General features: G+C 41.7%; 3 protein-coding genes across 5 annotated transcripts; all 3 read right to left on the bottom strand.

The window, feature by feature from the left end:
- Window positions 1-779: 779 nt before the first annotated feature.
- xpa (xeroderma pigmentosum, complementation group A) lies at window positions 780-3,267 on the bottom strand. 2 transcript variants are annotated; one of them, XM_079278191.1, is made up of 6 exons: window positions 2,915-3,267; window positions 2,714-2,819; window positions 2,262-2,288; window positions 1,925-2,090; window positions 1,473-1,590; window positions 780-1,368 (listed from the first exon to the last, which is right to left on the bottom strand). In XM_079278191.1, the coding sequence occupies exons 1-6, from the start codon at window positions 3,189-3,191 to the stop codon at window positions 1,214-1,216; spliced, it is 849 nt and encodes a 282-aa protein (XP_079134317.1). In that variant the 5' UTR covers window positions 3,192-3,267; the 3' UTR covers window positions 780-1,213. The 2 variants fall into 2 exon arrangements, with proteins under 2 accessions (XP_079134317.1, XP_079134318.1); XM_079278192.1 differs by lacking the exon at window positions 2,262-2,288 and having other exon boundaries at window positions 783-1,368.
- A 2,380-nt stretch (window positions 3,268-5,647) lies between these two features.
- On the bottom strand, window positions 5,648-21,979 carry LOC306784786 (N-acetylneuraminate-9-phosphate synthase-like). Of its 2 annotated transcripts, none has more exons than XM_079278911.1 (7): window positions 21,854-21,979; window positions 11,055-11,191; window positions 7,710-7,925; window positions 7,527-7,626; window positions 7,072-7,226; window positions 6,550-6,816; window positions 5,648-6,389 (listed from the first exon to the last, which is right to left on the bottom strand). In XM_079278911.1, the coding sequence occupies exons 2-7, from the start codon at window positions 11,184-11,186 to the stop codon at window positions 6,180-6,182; spliced, it is 1,080 nt and encodes a 359-aa protein (XP_079135037.1). In that variant the 5' UTR covers window positions 11,187-11,191; window positions 21,854-21,979; the 3' UTR covers window positions 5,648-6,179. The 2 variants fall into 2 exon arrangements, with proteins under 2 accessions (XP_079135037.1, XP_079135036.1); XM_079278910.1 differs by lacking the exon at window positions 21,854-21,979 and adding an exon at window positions 12,970-13,070.
- nansa (N-acetylneuraminic acid synthase a) lies at window positions 19,841-24,444 on the bottom strand. The gene is made up of 6 exons (XM_079278912.1): window positions 24,241-24,444; window positions 23,317-23,532; window positions 23,135-23,234; window positions 21,854-22,008; window positions 20,837-21,103; window positions 19,841-20,713 (listed from the first exon to the last, which is right to left on the bottom strand). The coding sequence occupies exons 1-6, from the start codon at window positions 24,370-24,372 to the stop codon at window positions 20,504-20,506; spliced, it is 1,080 nt and encodes a 359-aa protein (XP_079135038.1). The 5' UTR covers window positions 24,373-24,444; the 3' UTR covers window positions 19,841-20,503.
- Window positions 24,445-25,112: the final 668 nt, after the last annotated feature.

The following is a 25,112-nucleotide window of genomic DNA, read 5'->3' as shown; positions in this document are numbered from 1 at the left end:
ATGCAGAACTCGCCCACTTAGAAGTAAAGGAATGACTGAATTTATGCTTAGTCATGGCTACTTGGAAAAGGGAGTGTATTGTTTGTGGTTGACTGTTTTGTGTAGCATACAAAGGATTTTGTCAGCTGCTAGAACAATAACTGACTACCCACTTCTGGCTAACAGACTTTATGTCACAGTTAAGTCATTACACTATGTTAATGATGTAAACATATGTAGATATTTTAAAACTCAAGTATTGACCGTTAAAAAAAACTGGCAATTTTAGAACTTGAAACATATTTTCTAAATAAGTTTAAACAGTTTAGGTTTGATGATAAAATGTTAGGTTGAAAGAAGCATAAACATGTTTTATGGCTCAATAACCCTATGCAATATCGATGGAACCCTTAACTTTGGTCAGTAAATTATTTTCCTTCGCTATAAAGTTTAAACAACCTTACATTCGTTGGTCATTTTTACCCAATGCAGATATAAGTTATTGGGTCCAAAATAACCAACTTGACACCATGTTTTTTGAGAAATTGAAAGATGATTGTATTATGATACATTTCTGGTGCTAATGGATTCTAATCTGACTAATAGTACAGTCTTGTCTGTAAAATTTAGATCGTCATTTTGAGGTATAAATAACCTTTCAGACACAAGGTGGGAGCTTTAATCACTTCACAAGTGGAATCTGCATTTTATGAGTTGTATTATCCCTTTAAAGGTATTTCAACAACTGGGATGGACTAGCCTGTCAAACCATGTTAAAATAATGTACAAACAATTGAGACGCAAACTGTTTTCAAACTGTATGTCTACACTTCAAGAAAAATATGGAGAGAAGTATTTTGAAGACTTTCCACAAAGTCTCAAAATACAAAAGAAACTTAGAAAAGAAATTAACTTTTTATAAAAATTGTTTACAATACAGCAAGATGTCAATATGTTTGACATATTTTCAGTCTAACTAGTAGTATGAATATCTGGACAACGACAGCTTGTCTCATTATAGCCGACACTAAGAATCAGACATGAGAAACAAAGCCTATAATGAAATATGACTTGTGGCTTAATGCGGAGTTGAATGAGGCCATACTTCACATGACAGTGATTACATCACGGTATCATGTGACCGAAATCTGCGAGGTAGTATTTCACAGCACAGAATATCTTCTCCTTGTAGACTGAACAGTCAGTGTGTGTGTGTGTGTGTGCTCGCGAGTGTCTACATCTTCTCGTAGGTGAGTTCATGTCCGCAGGTGGTGCAGGTTTTCTTGTAGAGGTCCTCCTCCGGATCCACCACCTCCTCTGGTCCGTACTGATGTTGGTGAACGCTGGTGTCTTTGGTCCACATACTGCTCCTTACCGCCCTGCGCAGCTCTGACACACAAACACAGCTATATGAAATATCCACACGTCCAGAGCTTATGACGCTCATCCCAAATCCAAATGTTGATGTTTACACAATTCGTAATGGAACTGACCTTTGACCTTCTTGTTGAAGCGTTTTTGTTTCTGCGTCTCTCGGTTCTCTTCCCTCGTCTCTTTGGCCTCCTCCAGGGCCTCCTCTGAGCCCCACACCTCCATACACCTCTTCTCCACCTGGTTAACACGCACAAATACATAATTCAGACAGACTCATTAAAACACACAGAGCAACGAGGGGTTAGTTGGTCTTTGACTAAAATGTTTGTGGCTTTGATGATTGACTCACTGATTGTTCCAGCACTACTTCACTGCTTGATGAGCTCTCATTATTTGTATGTTGGTCTTAAAATCATATTTCAATGTTCTTTTTTTAAATAGTTTGTGCAATTCCCAATTTTCTTTTCTTCAAATCATTGCAAATCATAATTCCTGCTTAACATCGATATTAGACAACATGGGAAAACGTATTGATTGTGACGCACATAGTCCCCCGTCTTCCAGCCAGTACCTGTAGTTTCAGGTAGAGCTTCATGTCTCCCCAGGTCGGGTTATGAGGGTTTTTCTTCAGTGTAAACCTGAGTGGAGGCTCTCTCTGGTCCAGGTCACAGTCCTTCAGCAGGTAGTGCTGCTTGGCCTCAGTTCTGGAGATTAGCTTATGCTTCTCCTCGTTGTCTCTGAGGGGGAAAGAGGCTTAAACTGTGAATACATTTCATTAACATTTGGTTAACGACCCAACCACAGTGATCCTGGCAGACTAAATGTTCGTCGCTGCAGCCCGCCTACTCCTTTGTAACCCTGGCCACCACAGCAGAGAAGTACCCCAGCCAACCCAGGTAGTACGCAACTGAACTTGGAAGAGCCACAGCCTGACACTGCAGGGGACAAAAGAAAAGCAGGAGACATCTTTAGGCTGGGAAGAAGCCAGCGAAACGCCCAACGCACCCACAGTGTAAGCAGCTGCAGCCAGCTGAAATATCTTATGTAGCGTCTCCCGGTCACGAAGCAGCGGCTTGTGATTGGAGGAGAGTATTACCCAGTAGAGAGCCTGCAGGAACTCATGCTTTATCAGATAAATGCACATCATCATGTACAATTAGCATACAATATCCAAAATAATGGTCGTACCAGAATTTACAGGTATTCTCCATAATGAAGAGGACATAATGCTTTTCTAAAAGCTGCATGAAAAACTACTTGTTCTGTGTGTGTGTGTGTGTGTGTGTGTGTGTGTGTGTGTGTGTGTGTGTGTGTGTGTGTGTGTGTGCGTGTGTGTGTGTGCGTGTGTGTGTGTGTGTACCTGCACTTGTCGCAGACAGACAGGTCAAAGCTGTTGCTGAGGTACGAGTCCATAAAGGGTTTTTGACAATCATCGCACAGCAGGTAGTCTGGCTCGATGACTGGGGCTGGAAACAAAACACACCCACACTCAACACAGTTAAGTCAAATAAGCATGCACGCGCACACCCAAGCCACCGAACACAGACGCTCAAACACACACCTGGCTGATACACAACCTTCCTGGTCCTCTGCTCTTTCTCCTCCTCGTCCTCCTCGATGAAGAAGCCGGCACCAGAGTCGATGGTCTTGGAGATTTTCGCCGACGTCGCCCCCTCCACAGCGGACGACGGGCGGCTCGCTAGTCGCGCTTGCCGGAGCATCAACGCCTGCTGCCGGTTCCGCTCGATTTTAGCCCGCATCGCTGCAGAAAGCTCGGGTTCGGGACTTTGTTCCGGGCCGAGACCAGCTTTCAGTCCCTCTGACTCTGATGGATCCATGCTGCTCTCTCAAACAGCGATCACCACATAGCAATGAATGAAATGGCACTCTGGACCAGTCGGGGCTCGTGCCACACAAAGTGCAGCATTGTAGGACTGTGGTTACAAAACAGTTGCACGCTTCCGGTTTTTTCTTCTTCTTTTGATTTTAAATTGTTAGGTGCATTACCGCCACCTATTGCTTGGGAATGTGAAGCACCAGAGACTTAATCCTATCATTAGTGCCAAGTTAGTGTTCGTGTGGTTAAGATAAGGGTTTTCTTTTTGTTTTTGAAGGGGTGCCACTTGTCATATGTTTTCCATATCGGCCATATTTGGCTCAAACACAGAATTGAATTTCATAAATGTGTGACCAAGTTCTCAAAGCCAATCATGTTTGTTTTGAGTGAAGATTTCATGTTGGCAATCATTTTTGTCCAACAAAATGAATATAAATATATTGAGGTTACATTGTAACCTCAACATATTCCAAACTCATGTCAAGAATCACAACAAATGTTCCCTTAAAGACACAAAAACGAATCTGAATCTTAGTTGGCTATTTTCAGCTTTGAGAGATTCTTACTTAATTTGTCCTGCATTAGAAAGCGTTGAGAGTTCTTTGTGATGGTTACGCTGTGTAATGGATGGATGGATGGATGTAAGGAACAGATGATGGCAACTGAGATGGGTTGAAAACATAAAGTAAAGGGTAGAGTGGTCATCAAAAGAGAGGAAATAAGGGAAGATGAATGGATGAATGAGTGGATGAAGGGATTGATGAACAAATGGATGGATGGATGGACAATTGGACAGATAGATGGTTGGATGGATTGATGGACAAGTGGACAGATAGACAAAGGGAATGATGGATGGAGTCAGACTCACCGTTGGTGCCGTCTCCAGCTCGTTCACCTGGTTGCTGCCCAGGAGGGCCTTGATAAGATATTCTATTTTGGCATTGAACTTCATGAATGTCACGTAGCAGGTGTAGCACGACAGCAGACCGAGACTTTCCCCAAACGCGATTTCGTTATCCAGAAAGAAATAGATGAGCATGAGCAAGCCAATGATATAGAATGAGACATCTCTGAACAGAGGCCACCAGGTGAGGTTCAGCACCTCTTTGGAGAACATCCCTATCACAAACAGGATGTTGAAGACAGCGGAGCCCACGATGGTACCGATACCCACGTTACTGTGGGAGACAAAGACTCCAATGACAGAAGTGAAGAGCTCCGGGGCTGAGCCACCTGCTGCCATGAAGGTTGCTCATCCAGGAATCCAGTTCAAGATTCTTCTCATCACATACAAAGCCCTTCATAACCTCGCCCCTTCACACCTTTCGGACCTCCTGCACCGACACACTCCCACCCGCAACCTCAGATTAATTTAATTTTACAATAAACACGATCACAAAAGTTATTGAAGATGGAGATTTATGAAAATGGTGTAAAAGAAAACTAGAGATGGGAACACACCAGTTGCGACACCAAATCGTACCAGGGGCGTAAAGTGTGTGGGGCGCCCTTCCCCCCCTTCCTATCCCCCCTACTTCTGGTGCCTTGCCCGGACCACCCCCATCGTTTCTCACCTCCTACTGTTCTTATCCAATTAAACAGAGGCATACTTAATGGCGTATATAGCTAAGTTATATACGCCTCAGAGAGAGACCCTCCATCTGTGAGCGGGGACGGCCCAGGTAATTGGTGAGATCTATATAATGAGTCAATGAACAGAACGTTTCGATGGGATAGCTGAAGCTAGCTGGCTGGGATAGGATCAGCTGATGTCATTCTCACACACTCCAACCAAGGCAGCTAAAAAAGACTGAGGCTATGCTACATGTCCAATATATGATAAGAAAACATGTAAGATCAGACTGTTGTTTTGTTCTAACATAACCCTGTTTTGCTGCGTATAGCACACTAGGAAAGGTCAGTGTTCTGTACAGATGTATGCTTTTCTTTCTTTCTCGTCTCACAGGTTTCCGTGGATCGTGCTTATATCTGGACTGTGGTCTTGCCTCACACACACTGCTATCATTATTATTGGTTATTCTACTATATCCACTTGTGCTGTTATTACTAGTAATAGTTTCCATCATTATTATATCTACTACTCTCATTTTATGAATAATATATGTCATATGCATTGAATGTGTTGTGGGAGGTTCCTGTTCTGATGTGAGGGTCCCAGGAAAGAGGTTGTCACATGTGTACGGATTGTAAAACTGTGGTTTGTGATTTTGGGCTATACAAAATTGAATAGATCAAAAACAATGTGCACTCACCAAGTCAATGCACAGACAACATCAGTGTGTGGTATGTTATTTCACAGAAACTAACTGCACATCTAAAGATAATAAACCTACCATGAGAAGGAGAGTACAAAGTGAATGTGAAGGAAGGAGTCGATCCGAGCATCAAAGCGATGTAGCAAAGACAAAGGAAAACCTCAGGGAGGAAATTCGGGTAGCATTTTATTTGGAGGCTCCACAGGTTTCATCCGGACGGGTTTGGGTTCATGACAAAAACAAGGTTAATTGAGAGAGGGGGCATTTCTTCTTTTGGTTTTGGGGAAGCGTCTGGCTCCAGTTGTCTTATTGTGCTTCTCTCAAAGAAGCAGCACAAACACAAACCATGCAGGATATCATGAACTTACATGAATGAGCAGGTACAAGAAGAATACAATGAGTGTTTGGCATAGGGGCTCTGTGATCTCACCGTTGTGTGAGGAGATGACCAGTAGCCGCTTCGTGTGTTCAATGTTCCTTTAATCTCTACAGAGCAGGCAAAAACTACAGTGAAAAGTATGTTAAGTTCACAGTAACAACAACTGGCTTTTGTGCCACCTCAGAAAGCACTGCACTAGTACTGACCACAGGACTGAGACTACTACTGAGCCTCTTGTAAGAGACACAAAATGACCCATATCGCCAGAGGAATCGACAACGTTTCCTCCCAAATGATGTGCCTTTTCTACCCATTTATGAACTCCTTGTCATCCTCAGCACTTATTGTTCTTGCAGTACCCGTTCACCATCTCTGGCATGACGCTGTCGTCCTCCTCCACGTCCTCCGTCACGGTCTTTCCCACCATTTTGCACAAGTCCTCGGCCGCGATACCCATCGGCTCGGCCGCCTTCACCGCCAACATGTCCTGAGTCAGGACGGTTCCTTTGGGGATCTGGACCTTGGCCACCACAGATTTACCCAGCTTGGAGAATAGAAAATAAAAGGTCTGAAATTATTATTGTTCTCATGGCACAGTAGAAATGTTTTCTTAAAGGTTATCTGTCTTTCTAAACAGTAAAAATGTAATTTAACTGTGGCTCGCATTTAAAAAAAAAGGTTTTTGTGGAGCCAGAATATCTCACCTTAGCATGGCATGCCTTCTCACAAGGTAACATCTGCTTGATGCAGCTCCCCTGCGCCATCTCCACCTCTCGGATGCAACGAACCAGCTCGGCTAGCTCACTGGGCTCCAGAGAGGCGCTGTGGTCATTTCCTTTCCAAGTCTTGTCCAAGGTTACGTGGCGCTCGATGACCTTTGCACCCATAACTGCGGCCGCAATTGAAATACTGATCCCAGTCTCATGGCCGGAGTACCCGATGGGAATATCGGGAAATTCCTTCTGGTATTCCTGTAGTTTACAAGTGGGTGAGTGTTACTCCGAAATCTCTCAGACGATTGACACCACACTCACATTTGTGAGTTAAATTTGAAGCTAGAGCCAGCTGCCGGTTAGCTTAGCTTAGCATAATGACTGGAAACCAGGGGGGGGGGGGGGAACAGCTAGCCTGGCTCAGCCCAACAGTAACAAAATCCACCAACTCCTGAAATGTCAAACTATTCCTTCAAGTGAGACGCTCAGGATTTAAAATCCTACTTTTCTCACCGATATCACTTTGAGGTTGACATTTTTAGGATCCACAGGGTAGGAGCTGGTGCACTGCAGGATGGTGAAGTTGGGGTTGTGCTCCTTCACTATTTTGTAGACCCGACGCATCGTCTCCATGCTCTGCATCCCGCTGGACACCACCATGGGCCGTCCTGACGCAGACAGGAGGGCAACAGCCTGATCAACAATATGTATAACATGGGCAAAGGGGAAAATGCAACCCTTCTCTCTCCTCTTAATGAGCTCCTGTAGTTCAACAATCAAGCGAAACTTCATTCATTTTTTTGTTTCTTACCTAATTTCTACCGACACATTTGTGCATTCTTTCTGCTTCTATTTCTCTTTTATTGTTTTACTTAATATAGTATTTGTTGATGTAATGGTGAAGTGCACTGATGATTTTAGCATTTAAATATGCAACATAAAATACATCTGCTGCAGTTCACTCTCACCTTTCTTGGCGGTCTTCTCCATATAAGAGAAGTTGTTGGCGTCTAGTGAGGCCACTTTAAAGAAGGGCACATTAAGCTCATGGAGGAACTCCACTGCCATCTAAAAGACAGAAAGAAAACATATGGTTCAACTTCAACCTGATTAAAACCACAGAAAGCCTTCTACAAACGTCTCTTTCTTACCTCATCCATCCCAGAGGCAGTGAAGAAGATCCCCACCTCCTCTGCATATTTCTGCAGTTCCCTGTACTGATCATGGCTGAACTCCAGATGGCGCTTGTGGTCACCATAGGTTTTCCCCCAGGAGTGAACAGAGTTGTACTCGCGCTCCAAGGCTTTCTTGTTGAATTTACACTCCAATTCACTCTTCTGGAATTTGGCGCAATCAGCACCGCAGTCCTGTGAAGGCAGAAATAAGTGAGGGATTAAAAAGAAGGGAAGCTTGGAAAACATACTAAGTAGTGATGATTGATTTTAGGGCTCCTACAGATTGTGCTAAAAAACACAGTAAGGTTCCTAGAAAGGACTATTTCATACTATGGAGTGGTCTCACCGACGTCACGATCTCCTTAGTTACGAGGTCGGCCGGCCATGTTGGAGTACATACAGAACCTACATGGCGGCGCGTAAGCAAGGAAGTGCGGCGAAAATACCATACTTTGAATCACTGGATAGTGCATCAAAGGTTCGCTACCTGGCCAAATTGAAGGTTATTGGTAACTTGGATCCCTATACGATGAGTGCAGATGGTTTCAGTGCCGATCCTACTTATCTTCCATCGGTAAACTACGCCAACATCTACACGTATCTCGTGAACACCCCGAGTCCTTACACAAAATACGAGCTGGAGTGCTACAAAGGGCTCGACGCTTATAATCAGTTTGTCAGTGGATGGGTCCGAGACGTCAAAGCAACGGTCGTCGAGAATTCTCATCTCGTCATTGGAAGAGTAAATATATACAGATCTGGTCAAATATTTAGCAATATTCAATGTTTACTCAGCGCAAACAGACACGTGTGTTTGTTTACATTGTACATGCACGTCATTGTGTGCGTAGGAATTCACTTTCAACTAACTCCTAACTTCATCCCCCCCCACACATATATATATATACATACATATATATATGATCTGACGTTAAACTCATATCAAGCAATACTGAGGCTGCATCTCTGTGTTTCGCCTGTTGTACACGCTCGACACGTCTCTGGCACCGACTGCTGTCACGGGCCGATGAAGCTTCGGTAAACTTCTCATGTAAAAGTTTAATTTATATTTCCTTTATTAAATACTGTTCACAAACGAATTTGTAAATAAAATCACTGACCACTTATAAAGTGATCCGCACATACTCTAGTGTACGCCAAATTCCATTCCTTTAGATCTCGAGAGATGCGTGACAGCCATTTCTCGCGAGGTCGCTTGGATAGCTCCTTCGTGTCATTTCCTTGATGTGTAATGACCGCTGGCAAACGAAAGAATGATTTATTGTCTATCAGCTCTGCTGCCACAACCAAAGACAGCACAAAAGTTCACCACCGATAGGTTATGCGACTCAGCCGTGCATGCCAGTGGCTTTGTGTGTACTCCAACATGGCCGACAGCTAAACTGTGACGTCACACGAGACCACTCCATTAAGAGGAGACAGTGTTCAATTACTACACTTGTCATTCATTATTTCATTATGTAACAGAGTTAAAGATTTATCTCTGATTTGTAATATTTGAATTGTGTTTGTCATTTAACGATCCTGTTAACTGTATGTGAATTTGTATCTTAATGAGTTATTTTTATTCAGCGTTATTTTATTTATGCATTCATTTAATGTTTCCTGCGGAAATGACGTCCCATCTCTTCTGACTGCACCTCCTAAGCTTCCGTAGTCCAGTCTTCTCCTCGCCATGTTTTGTGTTGTTGAGGGTAAGTTGTGTGTAAGAAAAAATACTGTCGCAATATTTTGGTTGTGATCTTCAAAACTGGAACTGTTTACGCTGCACACCTTGGTAGCCGCTGATGCAATCACGTTATCTGACTGTTATGTGTCACTTTGACTGTTGGAAGTGTGAGTTTTGTGACTATTTTATTCGGTATTTTTGGGCGAACTTTTGCTTTTGCGTCGGGCCGCCCTGTCCCATAGAAAAGGCACGTGGCGACGCAGCGATTTCATTGCTGTCCACTTGATGTCGCTGTTGTTCCGTATGCAAAATGGTGGTTTGTATCGTTGAGGGAGCAGGAGTGCAGAGGGAGACCAGAAGTTAATATATGCGTGTGTTGTATTGTCTTCTGCAGCAAATAAATGCTGGAAAAGCATCCCCTGAGTCGTCTCCTTCAATGCCCCTATCCAGGTCGGTTCCAATTATACCTATTAAAATCTATTTCTAGTGTTACAAATAGTTGTTTTTTCACCAGGTGAGCTGATCATGAATTAATGGGATCTAAAAGCGGCATAATAAGCAACATATATGGGGAATGAAGTTCACATTAATAAATAGATACAAGATTTTTTTTACTGTGGTTTAATTTAGTTCTTCTAAAGGAAATTATTCTAGAAATTAACAAAAACGTATCACTGAAATAACTCAAAGTTGTCTGTATTTTACAGGGTAACTGGGACCAAAATACACTTATTTTCAGGAAATAATTAACAATATACACCTGCAAAACAAGGCTCTACTGAAGGTTTAAAGGAGCAGCCACACTGAAGTGTTTCACTAAAAAGTTGTGTTTTTAGTTTTATATGTTAAGTGCATTTAAAGTTTCTCACCCATTGCTGCTTCTTTATGTCTGTGAGGTATTTAAACTGAATACACGTAAAACGGGCGTGTGCTTTGGCTTCAGTATAGATACAGTTACCTCAAACATCCCAGTATGATTTAATGCAAACAAAATGTAAGTATCAAACACGCATTATTACTTGGCAGTTAAATATTTAACATGTATTCCAACACGAAAACAATCAGTAAATAACACTTATATAATATAATATAACATGTTTATTTATTGAGATACCCCTATGGACCTTGTTATAGGAGGTAAAGATCAGGAGCATAGCCCCGTCTCTTTTGTGCCAAACCGATTAGGCCCCCCAAGCCGCGCGTTCTCAGAGTGTCGTGCACACAGACAGCACGAGCAGACAGCACGAGCAGAGAGCACGAGCAGAGAGGACGAGCAGGAAAGGCATATATTTTGCGCAGATATCATACTTTACACACATTACTGGGTACATTCCATAGTTCAAAATCACAAATATTGACAATTTATATAATTTATGATAATTATAATTTTTTATTATTATTATTATTATTTTTTGTGTGGCTCATGGTGGGGCCATGCCCCATGGCCCTCTATTGACCAGCCGCCATTGTATAGTAATGATTCAGACGATGAGGCGACAAATATTCAATCTGCACATTTTTAAACTGAGTTCTGAATAAGTTAGTTCTTGTCTGTGTGTCTTGGCTGTTAAAGATAAGAACATCAGAAAATATACGTATTCACATTCAATATAAAGTGTCGATTTTATTACCTTTGCCATTTTGATCATTTTCTTGGCAATCTCAATGTCTCCCTGGTGATTTTGTCCAATTTCAGCAATGATGAAGCACGGATGATCTCCTCCGATCATTCTACCGGGACACAGCTCGAACGTTAACGGCATTTTGTCTGCAGAAAAGAAAACGGAAAACAAACTGGTGAAAATAACGGAATTATTTAGCGGTGAAGGAACGGACTTCGCCGGACTTGAATCTGAAAGGATGAGTTCATGTGCTGCACATGTAATATATGCGGTCGGACTTAACAGGAGCAGCCACTCCTGTTCAACTACTATATCCTGTTCAACCGGCCCGTTTGGTCTGACAGTGATAGGCCACTGTGACACCGTCACACTGCCACCACCTCCTTATACTAGTGGAAATTTTACATTATTTTAAGTAAACTGTTTTATAACTTGTTTTTGTGCAAACTATCACAAGCTTGCATCGTATAACTTGTGATCCATGTGTAACAGAGTTAAAAATGTACTTTATTATTCTGTTGAGTATGTGTGAATTCTATCTTTATGAGCTATTTTATTTAGCGTTTTATTTTGTTCTCGGCGTCTCGCGTCTTTTGTACCTCCAAAGTCCCCGTAGTCCCGACTTTCCCTCACAGTGGTGTTTCGTACTGATGAGGGTAAATTGTGTGGAATAATATCGTTGCACTGTTTTGTTGTTTTCTTCGGAAATGTAACTGTTTACGTTACGTACTTTAGTAACTGCTAAGGCGATGACCTTATGAAGCTGTTACGTGCCGTTTTGACTGTGGGAAATATAAGTTTACTGGCTGTTTCAGTTCGCCTATTTGGCGCCATTTACTTTTACGTCAGGCTGCCCTGTCATAACGTAACGACGCAGATACTTTGGCATTCCTTTGTGTGAATTCTGTTGTCTTGCATGTTTAGGAGCGGATGTATACAGACAGAGTGAGACCAGGAAGAAACTAATGTGGTTTATGTTGTCTTCTGCAGCGAATAAATGCTGGAAAACTACCCTCTGAGTCGTCTCCTTCAATGCCATTCCAAGTCTGTTACACATGCAGCAGCTGACTTCCTGCACACACATCCTCTGCTTCTTGCTGTCGAACAACAAGCACTTATATGTGTGGTGGAAATTTATCATATGGTTCTTTTAGTTATAACTTGTCTCACTTAAACCTGCATATACCAGCCTAACCCTGTTCCCAAGAAAAGGCTGGGAACCTGGTCTTGGTGGGTGAAGCCGCTGACAACATCTGTGAGGGGGAGGGTGAAGGGAGAGGAGACGAGATAACGCGCATATATACTCTGCTTTGTCTTTTTATTGTCGTTAGATCTCCGAACCATCCGTGGGGAAAGAGCTCTATCCATTCAGCTGAATTATTATTGAAGTGTCTGTTCATTAAATATGTTTTTAGTACTTTAAGAAGTTCCATCGTGATTATTTGTCACAGAGAGGTTAAAGAGATTTTTTTTTTCCCACCACAATATGCATGGTGTGTCTGTTACGCAGATAAAGCACTTATTTTTGTGGTCGTGAAGGACTTCTAGCAGAAACACTGGGACCATTCCAGATTCTCCTCACCACCCACACACCTGTGAATGTGGCGGAGCAAGTTACTTTGATCCACGCCAGCCACTGTAAAAAGGTTCCTGCACCTACTGACTCACAGGCAGCACTACGGTGACTCAGCACAATAGAAAGCACGAACAAAGCGCCACTCCTGTTGCACCGTTGAATACATACACCATACAAGGAACTCCAGAATAATCGACTCACTGACTGTACACTGTACACTTGCACATATGAGTTAGCCATATTATTTGCCAGACACCCCATCAGCACATGCATACACTCACTGACAATATACCTAATTGGCATTATTTCTATGGGATTTGTGGGAAATCGATCTGCTACGTTATTTACCGTCTTTAAACTGACGTCGTTCCGGTTCCATCGCCCATCGATACAGATGGATCGGGACTACAGTCACAAATGAAGTTATAGCCGCTATGTCAAATTAGACCAAAAATGATTCTGACTTGCATCCACGTCCCGACTGGGTACCTCCTCCACCTTCAGCGGCCAAGTCACACCGATCACACGCAGACCCTGACTCAGACTACAGCGACCACTCCGATGATAAAGACTCGTATGAGAAAAGACTCATGTCCTCCACAAGCTTGCATTTATATTAGCGTTGCTTCCAACACACAAAAACAGCAGCGGTATTTCTTTGTGATGGCAATATGACGATACAAGTTGAATCAATGTGAATTGTTGTGTTTGACTTGAAAAATGTTCAGCTCTGACAATTGTATATATTATGTTGATCAAAAATGAGGAATGTAATGGACATTTTATGTTCTTATCAGTAAACTGTTTTATAACTTGTGATCCCTGCAGCTGACTGTCTGCACACATCCTCTTCTTCTTGCTGTCGAATAACAAGCACTTGTATGCACATGATCAATGGCTTACGGATAAAACGTCCACATCCGTGTGTCCATTGTTATGCAGGTAAAGGTGGAAAACTCCCATGCGCCCATCCCAAAATGATATAAGAAAAGACAAAATAAGAGTCCAGTCAGGAAGACTATACTCTTGCATGCCTGTAGTTTATTTCTGATACATCTTCCAATTACTCCTCACGCATGCACATTCATTATTTGCATGCTGTTATTGTTTGGGGCTGTTTTCATAATATCAGCTGTCTAGATCGCCATGGTCTCCTCTATCCAACAGCACAATGACATTGTTAGCTATACCATCTTGCTGCTGTCCCTCTTAAAAAAGGATCGTCTCTCTACCTTCAGTACAGTGCTGTCACGCAACATTTAGAAACTATTACTATTAATAGAAGGGCCACACGTCGCACCCTCGAAAAAATGTAACCTTCCTCTCAAATACAGCAGGCCTACATGCATCTCGGTAGAGACTACAAACTATTTTAATAAGTGCAAGGAAAAGTTGCCAGGGGCAGATTTTTTCAAACAGAGATGATGTTCATATCAGGTGAGAAATGTTGCCATTGAGTGAAGACATTTTAGAAGCCTGCTGTTGTGCATATCTCAAATAGAACAGGTGGTGCTTATATTTTCCCTGATGAGACCTCAATCATACAGAAGACTGCACCTGTCGTCGCGTCCCACGTTTGACGGTTGGCGGTTATTTGCACATGGTGCACAACACCACGCCCAAATGTGTTTAATCTGCAGTTTCCCATTTGTATAACCGCAGTTCTTTTGTTCTGACCGGCCAAAGGGGTCTATAAAGTATTCATTCGTGCAGCTATAAGTTCAATTTATGATATTATTAATGGCAAAAACACCCAAGTCCAATTATTAAAACACACTTGCTTCAAACAAATCTATACACATCCTACTCCTGAATAATATATTTTGAAGATTCATTTGGGGAAAGAAATAAAAAGGTGTTAAGTAGAAACAAAACACTTCATACAATTATTGTAGGCAAGTGTTAATTGTTGGACATTTGTGTCATGTGTTTGACATGCAGACATATAAGTATTACTGTGGTTGACATTTGAAAAAGAAAGACAAAGCTAGATGAAGCATGTAACCATTCTTGTATAGTACAGTAAGCAGTCAGTGTCAACAAAAAAAGTAGAGCAAAACAGAGATTTGTCAATAAGAAACATTTCCAGGGTTGACTGCTACGATGAAAAAACATCTGAACATTTTGACCAGTATGGCTCACACAATGACAAAACCATTAATTGACACAATAACTATGTTTTTAAGCATGAAATACATGTTTTGGGTGAGCTACTACCTTATGCAGACATGCAAATGAGTTGTGATGTCATTACAATGTAAAATGCTTTGAGAATGTGAACGAACTGATGTATTTGGCAAACATAACCCTTGAGTTATATCTTGGTTAAACACTTTGTCTGGGTTCGGCGGAGTGTTTGCCAAGTGGAAACTTCCCAAAACCCAATATAGAGCAGGACAGACCTGTCTATGTTACCCTTTACCCGACTCTGACAATGGATCCCATTATGGATGTCCTAGATCCTAGAACATTGCATAACAGGGTGTAACCTCACAAAAGGTATGTGGTTAGCTCATGACACGCTGCAGGGTAGCTCAGTCTATTCTGCACATTGACAAGTACACAAGCATCTGTGACAGAAAACTGACAGACAAATCTCTTACATTTAAAAAATCATACTGTTGAGTTACGTTACAATATGATTTGACAAATTCAAACGAATGGAAAAGTATTTTATAAAGTCCCAGAATAGCATATCGGAAAACTGAAAATATAAATCATGTAGAAGAATATAAAGTTGTGGATAGAGAGTTGTATTTTATTGTTACTTATTGTAGAGCTGTAACAATTGGTTGATTAGTCGATCGACAGAAAAACAGCCAACAACTATTTTAAAGATTGATTGATGGTGAAAGTTATTTTGCAGCAGGAATGTCAGAGGATCCTGTTTTTGGCCCCTCGTGTGTGGAGATTTCCTGCTTTTTAAATGAACAGCCTAACCATTAGCAGAAGACTAAATATCTTAAAACTGAACAGTTGGGTGGTAAAGAGTGCTGGGCTGGGAAACAACACAACTGAAACTCTATGTTTGAGATCTATATGAGTCACTGAATAGAACGTTTCAACGGGATAAGCAACAGCCATGTTTACGTCCTATCAGCTGATGTCATTCTCACACACTCCAACCAAGGAAACTAAAAAAGACTGCGGCTATGCTACATGTCCAATATATGACAAGAAAACATGTAAGATCAGACTGTTGTTTTGTTCTAACATAACCCTGTTTTGCTGCTGAGCGCACTAGCAAAGGTCTGTGTTTTGTACAGATGTATGCTTTAATGTTCATAATGAAAAACAACGTTTCAGTATTCGCTTTGGCTACATTTTTGAATGAGCATGTTCAAGTCTCTGAACCATGAGTTAGCTTTTCACAACAGATTTGAATTTCTCATTCATTCAAGTAAAAGTGTAAGTACAAATGTCTCCAATTTGCACAAGAACTTAACATGACAAATCAAAGGTGAATTGTCTGCTTCCAGTACGTGCAACACATTGCTACACAAATAAATGTACTGTATACAAATCTGCATGTCATTTTTCTGCGTACAGTTTAGACTTTTCTCAGTAAACGTTGCTTATTTTTGAAATCTGAATCTAAAAATCTTATTGCGATTTCACAATAGCTTTCAGCTAAACAAAATGGACATTCTTGTATAGTACAGTAAGCAGTCAGTGTCAACAAAAAAAGTAGAGCAAAACAGAGATTTGTCAATAAGAAACATTTCCAGGGTTGACTGCTACGATGAAAAAACATCTGAACATTTTGACCAGTATGGCTCACACAATGACAAAACCATTAATTGACACAATAACTATGTTTTTAAGCATGAAATACATGTTTTGGGTGAGCTACTACCTTATGCAGACATGCAAAAGAGTTGTGATGTCATTACAATGTAAAATGCTTTGAGAATGTGAACGAACTGATGTATTTGGCAAACATAACCCTTGAGTTATATCTTGGTTAAACACTTTGTCTGGGTTCGGCGGAGTTTGCCAAGTGGAAACTTCCCAAAACCCAATATAGAGCAGGACAGACCTGTCTATGTTACCCTTTAGCCGACTCTGACAATGGATCCAATTATGGATGTCCTAGAACATTGCATAACAGGGTGTAACCTCACAAAAGGTATGTGGTTAGCTAATGACACGCTGCACGGTATCTGTATTTTTACACGATACTTATTTATCTGTTATTACTGCCATCATTGTTATTCATTTTTTATATATTTTCTATTTCTACATATTACATTTTTGTCTGCTATTATCATTACTAGTAGTAGTCGTAATAACAATAATGATAGTAATAATAATAGTATCCTTATAATTATTACTATATTATTATTTTCCAAATTATGTAATATTTATGGAAGCCCATTTCCGCCACTGTGAGGAAAAAATAAAGGTCCTGTTATCTCGAAATTTCGACTCACTATCTTATAATTTCGACTTACTATCTCGAAATTTCGACTGACTATCAAAATATGTACTAGCATCATGGAAACTTTTAAAGAACTGTTATGGGAAAATATGTCAGTCTACTGTTTTAGGGTTAAGGAATTTGAGTTTTAGAAGAGCAGGCACTAAAAACCTTGTGTCTTCTAAATGAGTCTCGTAAATTTCGGATCCAGGGGTCTTGTGATCTGTTATCTTGGTGTCTGTTTTCCTGTGCATTATTTGTCTTCAAAGACGGCAACACAGATGTTTAGATTACGGTACTTCCTGATGAGCATCAGGGAGAGCATGACCCTTTTTAGGTATTTATGATGTGTGATGGTTCACCGGTTTATTCCGTCTCTGCAATACTGTGACTTAACTCTTTAACCAGTTCATGGGGACATCAAAGGACGCATCTGGGTGTATCCCTGGTTAATTGTGGGGCAAACTGATAAATAAGGGATTCGTAAACCGGCCATAAAGTGCCTTTAGGGTATCGTAAAGACAGGACACTGTGCTTCAAAGGAAAACATCTGCCTTGCCATTTTTATTATCTTCTGTCCTCTTTTCTTGTTTGTTCTCCGTTTGCAAATCAAGATAACAGCATGCTGACTGAGGATAAATGTCCATGCATTTGACTATGTTGTCAGAGCACATCTTGCAGATGACGGTGATGTGTCTGTGAGACTGTGTTCTCTTTGCTTGCAAGCAAATAAATTGACTATTACAACTTTGATCGTTCATCCAGACTGTTTCATTTGACATTGATGAGAAACATTTTACACTCTTCTCCCGACTATTCATAGAAATATTCCACAACAGAACATAGTGTGACATCTTGGTATAATGGAGAAGTAAAAACAGGCCCTGCAAGATGTCAGCACCTAAAGACCTGTTGTCTTAACTGAAGACATGTTCACACATGACCTATTCTGTTTCTCGGAAGGGTAGTTTAAAAGACAAACATGGAAACCACAACCGACTCACAGTTGACCTACCTGCATGACCCAGATAAGACCAGACTAGACACTTCCTGCATGGGAGTCTGCAGGTATAAAACCATGTTGAATGTTGTATCTTGTTGACGCTCACGCCACATACTGCTGAATGAGTATCTGTGGTGCCCTCTTCCCTTGCAAGCAAATAAATGAACAGACACAACTTTGAATCTTTTGAAGCCTTGATTGATTTGTGAACAACTCTCTTCTCCCGATTTTAACATAGAAATCTTCCATCACAGCACACAGAATAACAGAACAGAACTGGGTAAATGAGCCCTTTGATTCAATAAAGTACCATAAAACCACAGCTGACATACAGACTGATGTTTTTTTTTGGCAGAGCACCCAACTGAAGTTCAGTGCAGGAGAACCGCAAATTGTTCCTTATAAGCCGCAGCCAACACATTTTATATCTAAAGATAGAGTGAGTGTTTCTCCACCAGCAGCTGGAGGTAAATGTCAGTTCGTCTGACTCAGTGGTTGATTTTAAAGGTCTTATAATCTGCGATGTTGGTTCGGACGGCTGGTGGAAGGACAACCCATGCAGCTCACCTACCACCATGAAACCAGAGGCCTCAGACCTGACACCTCCGATCCTCAGCTACAGAGAGCAGGATTACTGCCAGTCCAGCAGCACCGGCAGAAGACAACAGTTCAGTGTCTTGCCCTGCGGCATGTTCACAGAGATGAGAAAATAAGTTAAAGACATTTGGCTCAGTGTTTTGGGACAATTGGGACATTAATGCACACAATAAACAGTTTGCAGTTCACTACAACACTGGCTGGATGTTCCTATCTATTCAGTCAGAGATGAGTTGAAAATCTGGCTTGGATAAATCCAGCTGCACAACAGCACCATCTAGTGGTTCTTTGACTGAAGCTGTCCAAAATGCCCTCCTCTCTGTAGTCTGCGCATAAATAAGATGTAGGACTGGGGAAGGGTGCAACATCTCTGGCTGTTGACCCAAAATCTGATTTCCATCCATGCATGAAGCAACATCCACTCAAATGAGAGGCTATTGATAGTATTACAGCCGTGTTTGAGTCTTTATTGAAAGCTGGTGTAGTAATGGAGTGATGATTCACCAGTGCGCACACTAAATTGTCGGGTGAAGAAGTCTAGGTCCGAGGAAACCAACTGAGTGACGATGTGTGGTCCCAATCCTGAGAAAGAGAGGTTTCCTCTCTTCCATGATTCATGGTAAACATCTGTATGCGCATGACAAGCCGACCTGGACTGACTGCTGCTTTTAATGACATGAAGGACTCATTACTGTCAGCGCCGACATGAAGGACGACCTCAACTTGACACACCGTTCACACAACACGTTAACCAAAGAGACGGTTACATGACAGTCGTTTTGACTCAGGAACATGGGGGGGAAACAAAGCCCTGTCGCATATTTCTCTACTAGACGATCCTGCAGCAGCTGGCCTTCCTCTGTGTCTGCGTGCTGTTGCACAGGATATTGTCACATGGCTCCTTATGCTGTTTTACAGATTAGAATAAATGAACGCATTAGATTTGCCTAACATTACTGTGAAACGAAGTACCACCCTTAATCCTGACACGCTCCTTCCTACTCCAGCAGATGGAGAGCTGCATAACCAAGTCAATGCACAGACAACATCAGTGTGTGGTATGTTATTTCACAGAAACTAACTGCACATCTAAAGATAATAACCCTACCATGAGAAGGAGAGTACAAAGTGAAGGAAGGAGTCGATCCGAGCATCAAAGCGATGTAGCAAAGACAAAGGAAAACGTCAGGGTGGAAATTCGGGTAACATTTTATTTGGAGGCTCCACAGGTTTTGACATGTTCAGTTAACATCCGGACGGGTTTGGGTTCATGACAAAAACAAGGTTAATTGAGAGAGGGGGCATTTCTTCTTTTGGTTTTTGGGAAGCGTCTGGCTCCAGTTGTCTTATTGTGCTTCTCTCAAAGAAGCAGCACAAACACAAACCATGCAGGATATCATGAACTTACATGAATGAGCAGGTACAAGAAGAATACAATGAGTGTTTGGCATAGGGGCTCTGTGATCTCACCGTTGTGTGAGGAGATGACCAGTAGCCGCTTCGTGTGTTCAATGTTCCTTTAATCTCTACAGAGCAGGCAAAAACTACAGTGAAAAGTATGTTAAGTTCACAGTAACAACAACTGGCTTTTGTGCCACCTCAGAAAGCACTGCACTAGTACTGACCACAGGACTGAGACTACTACTGAGCCTCTTGTAAGATTATGGTGGGTTTATCACTTGAGCAAAGTAACCGTTTGAACCCCAGCTGTGATATATTGAAACTATCAGAGCAATGCACGAACCAATTACTCCTCGTCCAGGACAATCCCATCACCACCAAACAAAATGACCAGAGGAATCGATCACGTTTCCTCTCAAATGATGTGCCTTTTATACCCATTGATGAACTCCTTGCGACCCTCAGCACTTCCTCTTCTTGCAGTACCCGTTCACCACCTCTGGCAAGAGGCTGTCGTCCTCCTCCACATCCTTCGACACGGTCTTTCCCACCATTTGGAAGATGTCCTCGGCCGCGACGCCCATCGGCTCGGCCACCTTCACCGTCAACATGTCCTGAGTCAGGACGGTGCCTTTGGGGATCTTGACCGCGGCCACCAAGGACTTACCCAGCTTGAAGAATAGAAAATAAAAGGTCTGAAATTATTATTGTTCTCTAAAATGTTTTCTTAAAAAGGTCCTCTGTCTTTCTGAACAGTACAAGTTAAGTTTCCTAGTGGAGCAAGAATATCTCACCTTATCATGGCACGGCTTCTCACAAGGTAACATCTGCTTGATGCCGGTGCCCTGCGCCCTCTCCACCAGTCGGATGCAACGAACCAGCTCGGCCAGCTCACTGGGCTCCAGAGAGGCTTCGTGGTCATTTCCTTTCCACGTCTTGTCCAAAGTTACGTGGCGCTCGATGACCTTTGCACCCATAGCCACGGCCGCAACTGAAATACTGATCCCAGACTCATGGCCGGAGTACCCGATGGGAATATCGGGAAATTCCTTCTGGTATTCCTGTAGTTTACAAGTGGGCGAGTTCTTTTTTTCTGACATGCATACAATGTTTTGTATTACACTAAAAGTAATTAAATTAAGTGTATTTTTTAAATGGGAGTTACTAAAATAAAGTTAAAGCTAAGCTTCTGGAAACTGCTCACCTGGCTTTGTCCATTGGTAACAAATCTGCCTACCAGCACTTCTAACGCACCCAAGTTAACACATATGTTGTTTGTTTATTCCTAACAAAAACTGAATGTACTGTATACAGTACATCACGGCAGTACATTGATATATATACAGATACACGAGTAATGAGGCAGAAAACAAATGAACCAGATTATAAGATACTAGCCTATTGTCTCTCAGAGTTCCAGCAGGCTGAATTATGCGTGTTTTTGCTGTAAATATATTGTTATAATGGTGTGGTCCCGGTAGTAGAGGTGAGATGCTGCCCCCCACTTCTTTGGAGAAGGTGGCCAGGCATTACACCTTGTAGCTTTAACCTCATAAGAAAGTGTCAATTCTACACAGCCATCAAAACAGGAAGATTCATCTTAATTATTGTAAGTTTAATTTGGGGAAATAAATGCTAAAAACACAAATTGCAATAAGACATGCGATATCTTAACGGCTTTTAAAACTCAATATGCATCTGCTGAAAACGTCTACGTTCAATGGAGTGAGACAATTTCCCAACTCAACTTGTTTGAGATCTTGTTTCTGTAGCAACCTTTTGATAAAGGAGTAATGCTCTGTTCTTCTCACCGTTATCACTCTGAGGTTGACATCTTCAGCTTCCAGAGGGTAGGCGCTGGTGCACTGCAGGATGGCAAAGTTGGGGTTGTGCTCCTTCACCGTTTTGTAGACCCGACGCATCGTCTCCATGCTCTGCATCCCGCTGGACACCACCATGGGCCGTCCTGACGCAGACAGGAGGGCAACAGCCTGATCAACAATATGTATAACATGGGCAAAGGGGAAACTGCAACCCATCCCTCTCCTCTTAATGAGCTCCTGTAGTTCAACAATCAAGCGAAACTTCATTCATTTTTCCTCTCCCACTTTTTAACTAATTTCTACTGACACATTTGTGCATTTTTCCTGCTTCCATTGATGTTTTATTGCTTTACTTAATATAGTATTTGTTTATGTAATGGTTATGAAGTTGTTAAGATCTGGCAGGAGCGTGTTTGGTTATTAGCAAGTATAAAACTAAATTATTGACATCAATAAAAATGATTCATGTCAATAAGATTATGAACAATCATCAATAATAACGGGGCACCACCTTGAGATCATGGACCAACAACCAAACTATAAATTAAGTTTAAAATTGCTGTTCGCTCACAATGTCCACAGTCAAAGTACTGTTCCACATTCAGAGTGAAGGTTTGAATTCGAGCACAGACCACGATATCCAGCTATAATCACAATAGTGACCACGCCATGCGAGACTACAAAAATGCCGAATCGAACAGTCATTTCTAAACAAAACTCGGCGGTCGGTAAACGTACGCAACACCACGTTCAAAATACAGTAAACTCAAAGAAAACAAGGTAACAGACACACTATGGCCCATCTCTGCCCAGACACAAGCCTCTTACTCTGAGATGACTTTGTAGCGGTCGATGAGGTTCTTCGAATTTCTTCATTAAATTTGGGATCAAGAGCTTCAATCCACTTCTCTTTCGGCATCCAAAACAGTCTATTGTTCGACCAGCGAATGTAGAACTATTCCTAAGTTTTCTTAAAAGCAACAACGTTATGCACGCCCCCCTTTCATGCGAATCGAATTGCGTGGGATGGCTCCGAGCTGGAGGTAATGCAGATTTTTATTGTCCCCCTGTGGCGCCTGTGGCCCTCGTCCAATGAGACCCCAGTGTTAAGTTTGTGAGACTTAACGTCTGGTGGGGCTGTTCAACCATGTAGGCCCAACTTCCAACTCCCTTTGTTCCAACCACATGGTGAAGTCCCAACAAAGTGCACTGATGATTTCAGCATTTAAATATGCAACGTAAAATACATCTGCTGCAGTTCACTCTCACCTTTCTTGGCGGTCTTCTCCAGATAGGGGAAGTTGTTGGTGTCTCCTGAGCCCACTTTCAAGAAAGGCACATTAAGCTCATGGAGGAACTCCACTGCCATCTAAAAGACAGAAAGAAATGCATGTTTAAACTTCAACCTGATTAAAACCACAGAAAGCCTTCTTCAGACGTCTCTTTCTTACCTCATCCATCCCAGAGGCAGTGAAGCAGATCCCCACCTCCTCTGCATATTTCTGCAGTTCCCTGTACTGATCATGGCTGAACTCCAGATGGCGCTTGTGGTCACCATAGGTTTTCCCCCAGGAGTGAACAGAGTTGTACTCGCGCTCCAAAGCTTTCTTGTTGAATTTATGCTCTAATTCACTCTTCTGGAATTTGGCGCAATCCGCACCCTGGTCCTGTGAAGGCAGAAATAAGTGAGGGATTAAAAAGAAGGGAAGCTTGGAAAACACACTAAGTAGTGATGATTGATTTTAGGGCTCCTACTGATTGTGCTAAAAAACACAGTAAGGTTCCTAGAAAGGACTATTTCATACTATTAAGAGGAGACCGTGTTAAATTACTACACTTATCATTAATTATTTCATTATACCTATTCAAATTTATTTCTAGTGTTCTTCTGATGTAGTTCTTCTAAAGGAAATTCCTCTAGAAATTAACAAAAGCTTATAACTTAAATAACTCAAAAGTTGTCTATGTTCCCTGTAACTGGGACCAAAAGACAGTTATTTTCAGGACATAATTAACAATACACACCTGCAAAACAAGGCTCTGAAGGTTTAAATGAAGTTGTCTTTTTAGTTTTATATGTTAAGTGCATTTAAAGTTCCTCACCCATTGCTGCTTCTTTATGTCGATGAGGTATTTAATTAAACTGAATACACGTATAACGGGCGTGTGCTTTGGCTTCAGTACAGATAGTTACCCAACATGGCCACGAACACAAGCCAAACTTCATTTCAAGTAATGATTCAGAAGAGGAAGATAAGGCGACACAAATATTCAATGGGTACATTTTTAAATTTAGTTCTGATTACGTCAGTGCTCGTATCAGAAAATATACGTATTCACATTCAATACAAAGCGATACGTGTCGATTTTATTACCTTTGCCATTTTGATCATTTTCTTGGCAATCTCAATGTCTCCCTGGTGATTTTGTCCAATTTCAGCGATGATGAAGCACGGATGATCTCCTCCGATCATTCTACCGGGACACAGCTCGAACATTAACGGCATTTTGTCCACAGAAAACAAACTATTTAGAATTATTTAGCACGAAGCGAAAGCAGTAGCTGAGACTTGAATCTGACCGGACCAATTAATGTGCTGCACATCCAGGATGTGGGAGGACTTCCGCTTGTAGTATGACGTACTATCCGGATGTCCTTTACAGATAAACAATAGCACAGAGATCGAGAAGTGCTCGAAGTGCTCCCTGTGCTTCAGCTGCATATTGACTGTGAGACTGTCACACTAGCACTGCCTCCTTATGCACATGCAAATATCAAAACTAAACGAAAACATTCATTTGAACCCTATGACAACGGTTCTATTCGGTATACAATATTTTGGGTGAAAAGCAAGCTGAGACAGGTGGAAAACTCTCCCATATCCCCAAATCACACGAGAAAACACCAAATAGATGCCTCTAATGAGTTAGTACTCTGAGCGACTACAGTACAGACCTGTTCATTCTGTGTAGTTTGCATTTTTGTAACTGCAGTTCTTTTTGTTCTGACCGGAGCATTTCTGTAAAAAGGGATCTATATGTTACAAGTTCCTTGCTGCAGAGTTGGGTGACGATTCTCTCAGTTCGTCGTCACTACAAGCGACCGCTTTCATATTACACAATCGTGACCCACTGTTCGCAAATATTGATCAGTGCAGTAATAAATTCAATGTCATATTATTAATGGAAAATTTGACAATGATAAGAGTGCAGCTAGCAAGCTAATAAGCCGGATATTGAAGCTGGT

The sequence above is a fragment of the Melanostigma gelatinosum genome, assembly GCF_949748355.1.
Source record: "Melanostigma gelatinosum genome assembly, chromosome: 11".
In the NCBI taxonomy this organism is placed as follows: domain Eukaryota; kingdom Metazoa; phylum Chordata; class Actinopteri; order Perciformes; family Zoarcidae; genus Melanostigma; species Melanostigma gelatinosum.
This window is presented reverse-complemented; position numbering and strand designations above follow the sequence as displayed.